The sequence below is a fragment of the Morus notabilis genome, unplaced genomic scaffold (assembly GCF_000414095.1).
Source record: "Morus notabilis unplaced genomic scaffold, ASM41409v2 Scaffold205, whole genome shotgun sequence".
NCBI classification, from domain to species: domain Eukaryota; kingdom Viridiplantae; phylum Streptophyta; class Magnoliopsida; order Rosales; family Moraceae; genus Morus; species Morus notabilis.
Window position 1 is genome coordinate 818,584 of NW_010363285.1, and position 16,893 is coordinate 835,476.

At 33.7% G+C, this 16,893-nt stretch overlaps 1 protein-coding gene across 1 annotated transcript; it reads right to left on the bottom strand.

Moving 5' to 3' along the window:
• Nucleotides 1–2,299: 2,299 nt before the first annotated feature.
• LOC21407313 (auxin-responsive protein IAA16) lies at nt 2,300–5,467 on the bottom strand. The gene is made up of 5 exons (XM_010103990.2): nt 4,942–5,467; nt 3,181–3,428; nt 2,942–3,077; nt 2,781–2,842; nt 2,300–2,679 (listed from the first exon to the last, which is right to left on the bottom strand). Exons 1-5 carry the CDS (start codon nt 5,229–5,231, stop codon nt 2,642–2,644), a joined length of 774 nt encoding a protein of 257 aa, XP_010102292.1. The 5' UTR covers nt 5,232–5,467; the 3' UTR covers nt 2,300–2,641.
• Between the last annotated feature and the right edge of the window lie 11,426 nt (nt 5,468–16,893).

The window sequence follows — 16,893 nt, forward strand, 5'->3', positions numbered from 1 at the left end:
AAATGGTAAAACGTATATGGTCCATGCCTAATTACCGTGTCATGTGATATCGTTGAGCTCGTTTCGTGCACCCAAGCCATGTTAGGAAAACCCTCATAGGCCATAGGTAATCAAGTGGGACAATTTATCTCTTAACTTCAACATTAATTTAAATCCCACTCAGAGGTTAATCAAGTTAAGAATAAATGTGTGATGTAGAATTCAATCCCTAAAAGCCTTCCCCGTGTCTTGGAAGCCCAAATTCCCTTGTTTAAGCCTTCCTCCTATCTTTTGGAAGCTCAAATCTATCTCTTAAAACCTTCCCTACCGCCAGAAAGTCTTGATTCATCATCTTTTAGCTCAAAAGAGGCTTTTCTTGTGTCAAATTTCTATCTTGGAGTAATGCCGTGTTTGCCTCCGAGAAGGTTTCTATACAAACCTTTGGCCCGCCTACAGAAGCTCTCTCGGAGCAATTTGTTTCGGGTGCTCCAAATAATGGCTACTTAACCACAAATAGCTTAATTCCGACCTGACATGACCAACATCTACTATGACCTCCAAAAATGGAAGTATTCAGAGTATTAAATGTGATCTCATGCATTCAGGGAGTTTTAGATTTGGGCAAGTGTTTTAATCATCATATATCTAAGAGCCTTGTTTCCAAATTCTCACATTTTTGGCTATTATTCCGATCACATCCTTAGACAACCTGACCTTTTTGCTCTGTGAAGAATGGAGTGTGCAGTCCTCTGTCACAGCGCTGCCGGATCTTCCACGGAGCAATCATCGAGAGCCTTATATTCCATCTTTAGTTGTTATTTTGTCATGCCAATTATAGATCGTTACTTCAAATGAAAATGTATACATCAGGCCCCATTAGGTCTCATTGTACAACTCTGTATAGCCGCCACATAAATAAACACACATTATTTATAACCAATTTAGATAAGTGAGACACATAAACATTTTTTTTTATAAGTCATTGCTTTGCTTTTATATATATTCGAAAAGGGCAGAATAATATATCATCCATGCTGTAATGGTTCAAAGAATCTAAAAAAAAAGGTGGAAAGTACAAAATTTCCAAATCCCAAGTTTTATGTTGGTAAATCCACATAAAAGAGATCTTGCAAATCCCTAGTTTTATGATGAAGAGATTTTCTCATGCCAAAAGGAAAAAGGAACGGAGTAATGTGCATCAACTTTAATGACTTTCAAGATTCTTGAAAAGGAAATGGAAATATATATATATATATATATATGTATATCTTTTAGATCCCCAATTTTATGTTGGAGATCTTTAATGTAACCAACATGTCCCGTTTTCATGCAATAAGCAGCGCGACACATGCATGTTCCTCTGGGCTATGTTAATTTTCCTTATTCCCTGTGAGTTGCAAGTTGTATTTTTTTTTTAAAGAAAGTTGCAAGTTGTATTTGTTTATAGGGAGGTTCTCTAATATGCTGGACGTATTAGTAGGTTAAGTTTTTTAATTATTAAATATCATATTTTTAACTTTTACGTGATTTTATGTAAATTTGATGGACAAAAAACTTATTATACCGATATATATTAGTGTACCGGAGAAAGTCATTTATTTATAACTTATTGCTACTAAAACAATGAAAAAAAAAGAAAAAGAAAACACAAACAAAATCACAATTAAAATATGAGACCTCCAGTAGGCTAGTCTATCGGTAAGGTCAGTTTCTACGGTTGAATCTATTAAAAATTACATTAAATTAAAAAAATATGTAAAACATATCATTTTTAATAAAAATTTAATGACTGAAAAGGAAATAAATTATCATTTTTTTCTAGTTCAACAGAGAGACTCCTTTAAAATATATATACTCCACCTGTCCATCAAAACAATATATCTCGAGTGCAACTTTAACAATTTGGGAGAGAATATGTAGTATATTTTTTTTAGTTAATTATAATTTTTTTGGCATGATTCTCTATAAATAATTTGCTTTAACTTTATCAACTTCTGATGAGAACCCATCAAATTAATGCATTTTGCAGAAAATATTTTATTGCCTTTGGTGGGGACAACGTATTGTGCATAGCTGTTATCATTGAATCATTGCAATTAAATTATATGAAATGAATAAACGCTCCCAACAATGTTCACATGGCCATGTATAATCCTGTCTGTTTGTTCGGAATCTTATTTTCTCCCAAACCAACCGGAAAAACTGAAATAAAGTTTATAAATAAAATTATGTACACAATGCAAAGAATCTCATCAAGAACCACATAAAATAGTGCACACCAATTTAGCAAAAAGAAAAAAATATATATGGGGAACAAATGCACCCAATGACAACTAACACATTGACAAATATTATTATTAGACAAAATCATACAAAAATAAAAAGCAAAGTTACACATGGCGAGCAAGGTAATATGAACATCTTCTATATTATTGCTCCTTGTCACCAAGAAACTTCCGAAACATTTCTCTCATATAATTTGAACATATTAAAGCTTGAAAAGAAAAAGGAAAAAAAAAAAAAAAAGAGTGAGAAAGAAAAAACATGGTACAGACGCATTCAAACTCCGTGCTCGATCCCTTTCGAGCCGGTTTGCTTCCATTTGATCGTGTCGGAGGGAGAAATTCGACCAAGTTCAGTAGTTCATTGCGAAAAAATTGCTTCAAGTTCTGTTCTTGCACTTCTCCACTGCTCTTGGTGCTGCATATTGGAGGAAAATAGCTTATTAGTATTTGTTTCTTTTTTCTATTTAGGCAACAAAAAATTGATTTCATGATCATGAAAATTAATTGATTACTAACCAAGTCCGATAGCTTCGGATCCTTTCATTATCCGTAATCGCTTGCATGAATCAACAAACATTCTGCAAAATCAAAGCGTGCAACTTATTAGAAACAATGTTCACATAATTAAGTTACTACATATTAAAGTTGATAAATTACACTGGTAATTGAGAACTTACTCCCATGGAACATCACCCACAAGCATCCAATCTCCATCTTTGTCTTCGTAAGTGGGCACATACTCAGAACCATTTAAAAGATCTATCAATTTGCTCTCATTCATGAAATCTTTCATTCCTTGTGACCCACAATTACCTACACAATTGAGCACAAAAATGTACCACTTCCTTAGTTACAAAAACATTCTAGCTCTACAATATTAAAGAAATAAAAATAATAACAAATTTAGTGGACGTACCAATAGTGAAGGAGCTGAACATTTTGCCAAGAGCATCAGAAAGTTCTTGGTAACTTTTGTACAACTTGAGGTCCACTTTACGTAGATATGGCGCACCATCCATGCTAACCTTTACAAACGCTGCGCTGCTGCTGCTGCCGCCGCCGCCGCCGCCTGCCTTTACTGCCTCATGATCTCCGCTGTTTTTTTGGGCAGAAACTATGTTCTTTCTGAATGATCTCACTGGTGGCCAACCCACAACTTGTGCCCTGATTTTCAAAGTCACCCCAATATTAGTATGATTTTCCCAATTTTTAATTTGACTTATATTAAGATTACGGTGTGTTTTGCAATACATTTCTAAGAAAAAAGAAAAGAAAACGAGACAAATACTCATTATAGTACATGGGTTTAAATTTTTATCGTTTATTCTTGATTAATATACTTTTTAATCGAGATAATATTAATTAAGAATAAAAAATAAAAATCTAAACCCATATGCATTTTGAAAGTAAGTTCAACAATTTTTTTTTTTAAGAAAAAAAAAGACCGAGGCTTAGTACAAATTTTTTTTTCTTAAAATGTATGTGCAATTCGAATCTCAACCAGTGATTAAGATATCAACGATCTTTATTTTCTTGTCATATTTTATTATACGTGACAGCTGATAAACTAGGATGTGTATAAATCCCAAAATATGAAGATAGGATTATAGTTCTACCTCTAAAAGAGATACTATAAAGAAAAGTTGGTAATAATAATATTTTTTTTGTTTTTAGAAATGTTTTTCTACCTATGAAGTGTCACTACGTGGGAGGAGAGAGAGTTGTCAAATGGAACTTTTTTTTGTTTCGTGTAGTTTTGTTTTTCCTCTGACTGTTCACGTTTTTACTTTTGAGTTGTTCCGCAATTCTTTTGGTTGGTTGAGAGAAAAGTAGTAAAGATTCCTTATGTTTTGTTCTTTTCCTTTGTCTTCCCGACAACCAACCAAAGCCTTTCAAAAAGGAAAACCCAATCTGCTCTGTATATGTGGTTAGCGTACATTGAACACCCATTGCTTTTCAAAACCCTTCAAACCGAATATTTTACACAATAATTACATTTTTTTTTTCTAGACATCTAAAACAGAATAATTAAAGAAAAGATCAATATCTTTCTTAAATAAATAAATAAAATAATAACTAAAGGCCACACAAAGATGATAATGTTTTTTAAGAATTGTTTTTATTGACGCATGGCTCACCATGCACCCCACTTTCCCCACCTTATTCAACAAACTAAGGCATATATTCCGGAGAATAAAACTAAAGAAATAATAATAAAAGAATATGTATACATTATCTCTTTCATCCGTTCATTCAGAAATATGCCCCTCTTGGAACTCTTTCATTTTTAACTTCAAATTTCCCGAAGAAATCATATATACTTTACATGTTTACTATTTCTTAATTTTCTTAATTTTCTTAATTTTAACCGTTGACCTATTTCTTAATTTTCTGCTTTATTTACTAATAATTATTGAACCTGTTAACTTCACATATTTGAGTTTTTAATTCAATTCGTTGACATTTTATGAGAATTTTATACTGTAATAAAAAAATTAAATGTGATATTTTTTTAAAAAAATTTTACTCTAAAAATTTAAAAACTCGGTGAAAATGAAGGAGGTTTTAATAACTCATTTTCATGCATGTAACTTAATTTGTTAACATGTATAGAAAAACCAAAAGAAAAAAGTAAAATTCATAATTAATGGACCAAAATGAAAGAAAATTAACTCACTTAGCGGGAGGCTTGACAGAATCAGTGGACGGAGAAACAGGAGAAGTCTTGATCTCTTTCTTGTCTACTTGATCCAACGATCCAGAATCCTTGGATGAAAGATTGAGCTTCAAATCAACGGTCTCCGGGAAGCCTCTTTTACCGTTATTCTTTGTTGCCTCAATCCCTCCTTCAGTAGCAGCAGCAGTAGTAGTAGTAGTAGAAGTACTACTATTTCCGCCCCCTTTTCCGCCGGGCAAGCCAAGGCGTAATTCCGTCTCTTCAAAATTAATCAGCTCCAGATGACCCATTTTCCGCTCTCTTTAATTTCCGTCCACTTTCCCCTCTATTATTGATACTATTCGCCCTTTTCTTTCCTTCCAATTCCTTGTCGTTTGCTTTTTTTGCTCTTTCCGTTGGCTTGAAAAAGTGGCACTGAGAGAAATCTGATGAGTCTTTGTTTTTTTTGTTTTTTTTTTTTTTTTGTGTAAAGAAAAAATGAGGAGAAGAGAAGAAGGTAGATGGGGAACAACGGTGAGATCTTACATGAGTCTTTGAGGTAAGCAGTTGGGGAACTTGGACGGTTGAGATGGTGCCACGTGGATAGTGAGTTTGTTGGATGGTTTTCTCGGGCTTGTCGGGGTAGTGACGTCATGGATGACGCTGTATATAGAATGATTGTGGCCAAGCAAGTGGACAGAGAGAGTTGGGGTTGGCCCTCTGTTTTGCCTTTTTACTATTTTGTTTCCTAAGACCCCACCAATCACTTTTGGGACTAATTGTGTACTAAAAATCTAATTAATTAAATAATTATTTGGTTCTATTTATGAGATGGTAAAACTTACAGTCTTACACCATATATAATATGAGAAAGTTTACAGAGAACAATTAAAAGCAATACTTATTTTCAAATGTCAAGTATTAACAGAATTAATCATTTGGTACTAGAGTATTTTTCACACTTTATTGTCAAAATATTTCATGCTGAGAAAGACGACAAACTTATTATTTTTACTCTTTATTTTTTTATTTTGTTGATAGATTTAAAAAAATGAATTATTGATAGTGTTTTATTTTTAATTTATATCATAAATTATTTATTTTACATATTTTTTTTAATCTGATGTGATTTTATTCAATTTTAATGACTAAAAGTAAAAAATTATCAATAATTTATTTTTTTATAATTTATTAGAGAAGTTCTATATTTCTTTATTTGAGATTTTTACAATAGAATATGGAAAAAAAAAAAAATACCAGAAGGGTAGTGTATTATTTTAAGTTATCATATATGTCTCGTATTTTGTTAATGTGGCATTTTTGTTTGTTTGTTTTTATATGATTTCAATTAAATCTAACCATTATAAAAAAAAAAAAAAATGTACTGCAATGAAAACTCTTCTTTATTTTCACTAATAAACTTTTACTCTCAAACTTCTCCATCTTCGTTTAAAATGTGGCAAAAGCGTTTGGTTTCTCCTAAGGTGATATGCTTGGTTGTAAATAAGAATTCATTTTATTTCATTTCCATTTTCCTTGAAACACGAGTCATTTTTCATAAGGCTAGGTTTCATTTGTATAATCATATGGGATAAGCATTTGCACAATATGTGGTCTACAAATTTACCAGCTCAATTATTTCTTATTTGTCCATTATCAATTAAAAATTGTTATTTGTCAATTATCAATTAAAAATAAAAAGACAAAAACAGAAGTATGGTTTATGCATATCCATAAAGCTAAAACTCAGGCTCGGCAGAGAGTTCCATTTATCTTCATGTACTATGAGTTAATAGTTACCTTATCTCGTTTCCAGCACTTTATGTGGTGTCCATTCCAAGCAAAAATACATCCTGGCATGGATTTTGTTTCCAACTTTTTGTACAAAAACAAAATTGGGAACATAATTTCAAAAAATAAGAACAAAATACCGAATATACAGGTTGTTGGTGACCCAACGAATCACAATATTGTATAGATTTTAATATCATTTAGTTATGAAAAGAATACTGATAATTAAGATTTTTCTGATAAGTCCTTAACAAATGAATAACGAAAATGTCATTTAATAGTTAATAGGAAAAGAATACTACTAACTAAGCATAAATGTCTTATTTTATTAATTGGTGGTTTATCTAGGAGATTTGGAAAAAATAAATAAACTACTTAAAAGTCTATTTATGTAATGTTGATTAAATCAACCTCACAAAGTATTTTATTTATTTATAGGGAGATTATCTAATACGCTTAGTATACCGGTAGGTTAAGCTTTTTTAACCGTTAGATATGCGTATTTTTTTATTTTTACGTGATTTTATGCAGATGTGACGAACAAAAAACCTGACCTACCGATATGTTGATGTACCAAAGAATGTCCCTTATTTATATCTTTAATTTAGTTTTTTATGTTTTATTTTTTTTCCTTTTTAGTGTGTGCCAACTTTCATGTGGTGGTGTTCTGGTGTGTTAACTAGGAATATGCTTTCCGATAGAGTGGCACATAATGAAAGACTATTATGCATATGATAAGTGCGTAATTGGGTATGGTTTTCTTATCAATTTTTCCATGATTCCTTACTTAATTCTTGAGTATTTTGTGTTTATTTGTGTTCTTATGTTTTTAGGTGTTTTGGAAGTTAAAACAAGTTTGGAAACTCAAACGGATCAATTTGGAGAAGTTTCGGGATTAATTTGGAGAAGTTTCGGGATCAATTTAGAGAAGTTTCGGGATCAATTTGGAGAAGTTTCGGGCGCCTAGGCCTTGAAAATAGGCGTCACGGCGCTTAAAACCACAAAATCAAGCCAGAAACCCGAGGCACTAGAGCCTAGGTGCTACAAAACAGAGCCATGCCGCCCAAGGCCTCGACGCTACAAAATGGGGCTGTGGCGCTACTTCGTGATAACTTCTGAATTTTTAGATTTTTGGACTCCAAATTTTACCCTAATTGACCCAAACTTGGAAATCTATAAATAGGGGACTTTGGGGCTTAAAAAGGGATCTTTTCGTAGAAATTCCAACCACCTTTTGGAGAGAGAGGAATTCATCAGAAATTCAAGGAGGAATTCATCAGAAATTCAAGGAGGATTCATTCGCGTGAAGATTTCTTCCAAGATTCTTAGATTTTTTTTATTCTCTTCTTCTTTCCTCTAAACTCCATGTGTTTTTCATTTATTTTTCATCGTGTTATTTTATCATTATGTTATGCTAATTTTCTTTTTGGTTAAGGGTGATGTTGAAACCCTAGACATGGAATTTATGTTTGAATGATTTGATATTGTTTCCAGTTTCTCAATAGAAATCGTTTATTTTCTTCCAATTTAATTGTTCATGATTATTTTCTTATTTTTTTGGTGCGCAACCAATTAGGATTTGAAAATTATCTATTGCTAGATTAGGAATTCTTGATCTGTAATTGTCTTGAGTTTCTAATTATCGGTAGCGAATTGTGGTCAATAATTACGAGAGGCTTTTGTGTGATTGCATGTGGAACATAACCTAGGTTGAATATTTCGAGCTTGTGTGTTTATTGCCTAGATTAACCTATCTTTTTTAACTTAATGCTTCCATTGAATTTAATCTAGAGAGCTCGTTCTAGGTTATTTGAGGGAAATGGATTAAATAAAGAGCTTATTTTATTTAACAATAAATTAAGGAAAGATTGGGATAGCATAGGTTATTGTTATCTACTAATGGTGGTTTCTATAGGAAATTGGGAATTTTATCATTCATTCATCATAATTCCATTGTCGAAAGGTGGAGATTAATCCTTTAACCGTCTTTTTATTATTTATTATTTTTTTATTTATTTTCAAGCATTGTTTTATTTGATTTCTTGTTTAATTTTAGTTTCTTTAGTTTAGAATCCAAAACCCCCCTTTTATTTAATTGCAAGATTTATAATTTATTAATTAAGATCAATCTTCTACGGGAGCGATTCTTACTCATTACTATATTCAATAACGACAAACTAAAGTAAGGTTAAATTTGAGGTCCTACCAATTTATCATCAGCATCATTAGGCAGATTAGATCTCCACCTGTTGATTCGGCTGTGAAGTTTCCAAGAATCAACGGAGGATAGAGGGTTTGATTAGTGGACCCCACATTCAGAATGGATGATGAAAGTCAACTCAACTAAGGGAACGAGAAAGAGAAGAAACTCATGTGCTAGACGAAGGGGACATTGTGTAACGCCCTCCGGAATTAAACTTGTTTAATTATGATAATTGTGATTTATTAGTGTGCCTAAATTGATTTCTTAATTAATCATGAGCTTTTAAATTTATTTTAGTATTTGCAATTTCACCCCCTATTTATTTTATTTATTTTTCCTAATTTTCTTTTCCTTCTATTTCTCCTTTTCCTTTTTCGTTATTTCTATTTTTTCCTTTCCCTTCCTCACGTTACTCTCCCTCTCTCTCTCTCTCTCTCTCTCTCTCTCTCTGTCTCGACACACTCTCTCTCTTTCACTCTCTCAATCTCCTGAGCTCTCTCTCTCTCACTCTCTCACTCTCTCTCTCTCTCTCAAAGTTTCCTTTCTCAATGGCCGGATTTAAACCAAAAACGGAGGTTTCTGAGAGATTTTCAACATCAAAGCTTGGATCGAGGTAAAACTCTTTGAAACTTACTTTAGATTTTCAGATTTAGCTTTGTGGAACTCGTTTTAGTCAAGTTTGGTGATTTTTGGTTTAAAATTTATTTTCAAATGAATTTGAATGGGATTTGGTGAAACCTTGATGAAAATTGAGGGTTTTTGATTCTTTGGACCCCATTTGTTGATTTGAAACTGGATCTATACATTTCCCTTGAGAATATGTCGAAGTCGGACCCAAAATTACAGGTTTTGGCTTTGTTCCTCGCGAATCGGCCATTGTTGGCCCTGGAATTTTTCCCCACCGGTTGACTGGTCCGGTCGACCGGTCACCCTTCCATAGGTCGACCGGTCACCTCTCCACCGGCTGACCGGTGGAGTTACACTTATTTGTCACCAGTCGACCGGTTCCCACTGAAACTGACCCTAAACAACCTAGAAACCTTGTTTTGACCCCAAAACTCGATGTGGGATTAACCTAACCTCATTTGAGAACTCAAAATGAGTGGATTAGCCACATGAATCCTTGCTTTCCATTCGATTCTCCGGAATAAATTTCCATTGTCAAAGAATCATGATTTGAATTAAGAATTGTTTATGAACATTGATTTTGAACTATGGCACACTAATATGATACAATTGCATCTAATTAAATGAGAATGTTTGGTGAGAAAGATCAAACTCTAAATTGTTGATTTTGATGGGAAAGATAGTGACACGATTGGAATTGGAGCCTCGAAGGCAAGCGGAGCTAGGGCTACGTGAAGATAGCCACAGGTTTGATATCCAACAGGTAGGATATTCTTGTCCATATCCGTGTTAGCCTTACTTTAAATGATTTGGCCAATGAAAATGTTTTAGAACAAAACATGATTAAAGCAAATGATTTTAAAAGAAATAGCATGTGAATGCTATTACGTTTTCCAATGATTTTGGAAATGAGATTTTAAAGAGTATCATTTCTTAAAATGAATTATTTAAGGAATGATACAACGCATGGTGGCCACAGAGATCGGGATGTGGGAATCGCATCCTTGGGGGCAGGCCCCGAAACCCATACGGATCCACTTCTTATTTAGTGGAATTATGGCTCTGCACTTTTCATAGACAAACATTTTTACCGCTTCTTGTTTAGTGGTATGATGAGCTGTACACTTTCATTATACATATATTTTCTACTGTGAGTATTTCTTTTTCTAAAAAGGGATGACCGGTTTCGGGTGTATATCTTCGGACCGTGAGTACATCTATTTTAAATGCTTTATAAAATTATATCCTACTGGGCCTTTCGCTCACCTTTCTTGTTTTCAAATGTATTAAACCCCTCCAGGAGACGCGAGGAGTAGTGCGGAGTAGGTAGCCACTACCGGTGATGTGGACTTGACCTCAGAAAGTGAAGAGTTATCTTTCCTCTTATCTTTTATTTCAAGGCATGTATGAGAGATTGTGGATTGTAAACTTAAATATTACTAGACTGTGGTTGATGTCACACTTACTTTTGTTCATATTCATGTATGCTAAACACCTGTGGGAATTCCTGACTTGATACCAGGGACGTGGTTTTAAATTGGTTTGGTTGGAAATTTCACCACCATTCTCGAAACTGAATCTCTCCTGAATGAAAGGGGCTCGTTTAGAAATACCTGGATGTTTTGGGATTTGAAAGAAATTAAAATATTTGCTAATCACTCTCTCAAACAGGTTTAAGTTTCTAAACGAGCCTCCACGTCACTAACCACGGTTTGGGGGCGTGACACATTGATTGGGCCCCACTAAACCCACCAATAGAACAGCATGTATGCATGTCATATAGTTGCAAGAACGGGCCGGCCCGTTCTACGTAGGCCCATACGAGACGTGAACCGGCCTGACCAAGCCCACGATTTTGGTGGATCGGGCCGGGCCGACCCATATAAGAACAACACTCAGCCCAACCCACATTATAGGCTAATTTTGTATGGGCCGTGAATGGGCCGGTCCATTTGAGCCCATCAACGAGTTAGGATGGGTAGGCCCATATTGGCCCATCGTGGGTTTAGATGGGCCAACCCATCTGAATCTTCAATTTTTAATTTGTTTTAATATTAGTTTTTAAATTTCTAAACAAGTTAATAAAAGTCTGAATAGTTAATGGAAATATGGAAAGAGATATTTATTTACGACTGTCTCATTAAAAACCTTTCAAAGAAAAATCCAGTGGGGCAAAATCTTGGTAAGAAAAATAAGTACAGTCAGGATAATTATATGTAAGATGTTTACAAAATTACTAAATAAATATCAAACAAACAAAAAATATAAAAAGCTTGATATGCCAGGCCTTACAAAAGGCATTCTCCAAGGCCATGTTCACCCACGAGTGAACATAACAAAAAATATATAATGATTTATATATATATATATGAAATTGAGCTACACTGGGACTTTCATGGGCTGGCCCATTGTGGGCCTATGTGGGCTGATCAAGTGGGTCTTACATGGGTTGGGCCATGTTGGGCCTGTTCGTGCCGGCACGGTACAGCCCAAGCCCGGCTTGGCCCATGAATTTTCATGGGACATACTAGGCTAAGAAATGCTAGCCCAGCCCAGCCCGCTAATTTTGTTAGGTTGGGTCGTGCCTTAAACAGTATCGTGCAGGCCCAGCCCGACCTGACACTGTATCAGGATGGGTCCAGGCCGGCCTACGGGCCTCGGCCCATAGTTACATCTCTAGCATGTCATGGGAGGGCCTGATTAAGGAGGTTTACCGGAGAAACTCTCTTAAAAAAATTACCATAAAAAGGCATGAATAAAAAGCAACAAAGAAATATTACAATTAAAGAGTGGTGGCAAACATAATCTAATAGTAAATTTATATATGGTTTGTAGAATTTATCTCTAAAAAAGGATAAAAAGATAAATATCTTTTTATTCACTAAATCGGTGATTTAAAAGTAATGACATTAATTAAAGATATAAATTTATAAGGTGTATATTTTGAAATGATTACAACAGACTGGAGGAATAACTTTTTTGGGGCGTAACAAATAATATATTGTACTATAAAATAAATGAAAATAGCACAAAAGATTAACTACAAAGCATAAATAAAAGAGAGACACAAGAAAAATATGAGAGACTATTATTTTATATTCTTTCTTTCACTTGTAATAGGTGTGTTCAAAACAAGCTAATACAACTTCTATTTATAAGCTAGGAGTCATGAGTAAAGATAGACCAAAAGATACAAGTTACATGAGTTACATACAATATTAACATGGAAATTATGAACATATAATACATAACATTAGGGGAGGAATTATGAAGAGATAATGGGATCTAAATGAGAGGTTATGGAATACCAAGAGGTAACATTCACACTTAATTGATTTACAATACTCCCCATTGGATGTCCACCTACCAAAGAATATGTCTTGTTAAAAACCTTACTAAGAAAAAATCTTATGGAAAAAAATCTTAGTGAAAGGAAAAAGAGTGCATAATTCTTGTAGGATTTGTGTTGGAACTGTCTCATTAAAAACCTTACAAGAAAAAATCCAATAGGACAAAACCTATACCAATGAAAAAAGAGTACAGTACGTAGTAGCCTCCCCCTCATGTCAACATGTCTTTTTCAACAACAACAAGATCTTTGAGTCGACGCGTATTGATCTTGTGCATCAATTTCTCAAATGTAGCTGCAGAAAGTGTTTCAATTAACAAATATGCCAAGTTGTCACTAGAACAAATTTGATGGACGCCTAATTCTCTTGATTTCTGGAGTTCATACATGAATATAAACTTTAATGAAATGTGCTTGATTATGTCTCTTTAACTCAGGTTAAACAGGTTGCATCTCCTCGTATAACACTATTGGAATTCCTTTAACGAATGAACTTACCTCATATTAATAGCTAATGGAATACCAAGAGGTGTCATCCACACTTAATTGATTTACAATATATTGCACTTATTTGAATACTTTTTTAGAAAATAGAATATCCTTGCATAGAATTTCATCAACCAATCCTATTCTATTGACGATTAATTATACATGTTTATATAGCTCTAGGGTCTAGACAATTGGATCCCAACCCAAAGAAAATAAATGACCACAGAGAGAGAACTCAATGAGTGCTACAATTCAATTGAGATAATATGATTCTTAACCCCACAACTCTCATTAAAAGGCCTATACTTAATCACATGTCATCACTTTCTTGAAGTTTATCCTTGAAATGGCCCCCACTGCTACTAATTCACTATCAACTATTTAAATGTATTTGTCGGGTAGGTAAAATTCATAAATTATGAAGGAAAATGATGGCTCCAAGTCTTATTTAAAAAAAAAAAAAAAAAAGATTTTTTTTTTGCACTGTTGGTATTGGATTATTAGTATGGCGACAATTTTTTCCTTGATCTATTCCTAAATATGACTTTGTTGTCGTTTTATTCCTGACTATGGAACTCACAATGATTTTAGTTTAACACAAAACTCTTATATTTATTAAAATGTTGGGAGATAAAAGTAAAAAACCAAGTAAAAAAGGGTGTGTCTGTCAACCAACATTTATCTTTGGTCACAACTCAAAATTTTCCCTTGGAAAACTGACAAAACACAGAAAGTAAGCTATGACAAGGACTTGCCTTGCCTCTCGGTACCAAACAAAAGTGCGGATGGCCCATGCCAAAGAATCGACAGTCAAAGGCCCTCGTGTGTTCGTGGGCCAGCTCATGAGGCCCACTGCCCACGTCTTAGACCCCTCATTCGTCTGCCCTCATTAGGACCGCTACCACTACAGCCCACAGTCTCCTGGCTCTATCGCCATCCACACGCACCACACGTGTGCCATTAATGTGCTTGGTGCTGGTACTCTTTTTCCTTACTTTTTTTCAAAAAAATAAAAATAAAAGTTGTCAATCTTGGTTTTATTTTTTACTTTTTCTCTGATGGGTCAATTTCGGCTTATACAATCGTTATCCTTAAAAAATAAAAAAAATTACTTTTAAGAGTGTGTGAATTTATACGTTTATTTTTTATTTTTGATAAATGTTATTTTGTTAGTATAATTATTTGAGTAAAAAGATTATAAATCAAGAGTGAAACATAAAAATCATGACTCATACACTTTTAAAAAATATTTATCAAGATTACTTTACTACATATAATTTCTTAAGTCTGTACTGTCCCGCATTTGTTTGGACTCTCTCATCCACACACAAAAAAAAAGTAATTTTCCAATCTTTTTCTTTCTTTAGGGGAGTTTTGCGAAAACAAATTTCAATTGTCCCATTTCCGATCTCTTACTTCCTACCTCCTTATTGCAACATTTCTAGGCCCTAGCCACGAAAAAAATAAAATAAAATAAAAATAAAAAAGAAAGAAAAAGAAAACTCTTGTTGCTATATCCCCACGTAAGCAAGTAAAAACATGATTTGTACGGCATGTTGTACTCATTTTACCCGCAATACCTGCCAAACTGAAGAGAAGCTCGCACATAAGAAATGGTCAAGGATAGTAACCATTTCCTTGATTTTAAGAATAGGGAACGGTTTTAAATTATAGATTTGTATCGGGTTCTGTTAATTTTTCTAAAAAATTTCTTGCTTGCAGTACATTAGTTACGCGTGTTTGTTTTAAATTAGGTTAACACGTTACAATAATTGATTGGTGTAACACAAACTTCACTTGTCACTCTTTTATGACGTGTAATAATAAATAAATAAATAAATAATACAAAACATCATCTAAACCTAATGTCAAAATGTCAAGCCATGATTTTCATGAACATTTTAAGATCTAATCCCCAAGGCTTGAAAATGAAAACCTAAACGTGGCTATGTTCAGTTCACGAGTGGGTTGTCTCCTCCCTACCCTGCCTAAAGATTCAATGAGAAAGCGATTTTGATACCAAATGCATTAAATGAGTTGTAGATAGATCTCGCAAAGTTACATTCTACATTTTCGTCGTAATTTTGTGATATTTTCCTTATTCATAATCCTTACGCACACATGACACAACAGCTTCCTCAAAATTTAGCCAATATTGTTATCTTATTATTACAAACAAACCCTATATTATTAGCCAATATATTTTACCAACTTAAATTTTTAAGAAAGTTAATGAGCTAACACAACGTTAGAGTAATTTTAAGTTCAAACTCAAACTCACGTGTTTACATAAGTTGCGGAATATTTATGCTTGTTCATTAATTTTCTATTGTAATAAGAGATTTTCATAATTCTAGCAAAAAAAAAAAAGAGAGATTTTCATAACCCCAAATTTAAAAGCCAAAAGTGAGCAAAACTCCTCAAAAAAAAAAACATAGAAAAAGAAAACAGAGAATATTTATGTAACAATGGAGAATTGGAAAAAAAAAAAAAAAAAAAAATGAAAGTAGAGAGGTTGGATGATAAGGAGAAGCTCAATTAGCTGGAGTAGGCTTTTCGTGGGGCCCATTTTGGTCGGGGCTAGGAAAGGGTGTGGGGGCCTTTGATAGGCTGGCCATTATTGGGTGTTTGGTGGGCCCCAGCCAGAGGGTAAAGCAAACCTCAATAAAGTAGTGTCTCACAAAATCAACCAAAATCAGTGGACCCTTTGTGTCTGCGGTCCTTTCCCCTTTAGAGATGAGTTTAATTTGCCTTTTGGGCTATTTGGCCCACGAGACAATAGTCGCTTTTGCAATTTCGTGATTTTATTTATTTAATTATTTTTCTTTTTCATTTTTGGGTCCAAGTAAACCACAATCCCACTTGATATAAAACATGAAGGTGTCGTGCTCTAGGGTTAGTAAATTTAGGCCCCGTTCACTTCGCTGATTTGAGTTTAGAATTCGAGTTGAGATGTGATTTTATGTGAGAGCTTTTTACTGTAGTAAAAAAGTTAGATGTGATTGTTTGTGAGAGCTTTTTATTGTAGAAAAACTCGAATTCTAAACTCAAATCAGCGAAGTGAACAGGGCCTTAGAGTGTTTGGTTCCAACTCAAAGTTTAAGCTTATCCTATTTATGTGTAACCTAATCCGGGATTTAGCTATCCTTAAAGTACGGGGACTTGGGCATGTGCTATTGTGACAAGGAAATACAGACAAAAATAATTGTCTTAAACCGCTAATTATGATCATGTTTTAGAAGACATAATGAAGCTTTAAGACCTGAAATTTTACTTGAAACAATGATTGCTTTTGTTTCATGATTGTGTTTATGAGTTTGTCGTCTTCACGTGAAGGGTTATGAGCAGATTGCTAACATAAGGTAACATTTACGCTACTTGCATGATCACACCTATATATATATATATATACTTGTATTATTGTTTTCACCTGATAATTAGAGAAATTTTAGATAGAGAATAATAGTTTAGTTTTATTAAACTTTCATTTAAGTTCAACAAATTTTTTTTTTTT

Excerpts from the sequence above, each read along its gene's own strand:
- LOC21407313 (XM_010103990.2), bottom strand. The coding sequence starts at position 5,231 with ATGGGTCATCTGGAGCTGATTAATTTTGAAGAGACGGAATTACGCCTT. Across the intron at positions 3,429-4,941 it reads TCTGTCAAGCCTCCCGCTAA|GGCACAAGTTGTGGGTTGGC; the intron begins GTGAGTTAATTT and ends TTTGAAAATCAG. Across the intron at positions 2,680-2,780 it reads ATCCGAAGCTATCGGACTTG|CACCAAGAGCAGTGGAGAAG; the intron begins GTTAGTAATCAA and ends TCCAATATGCAG.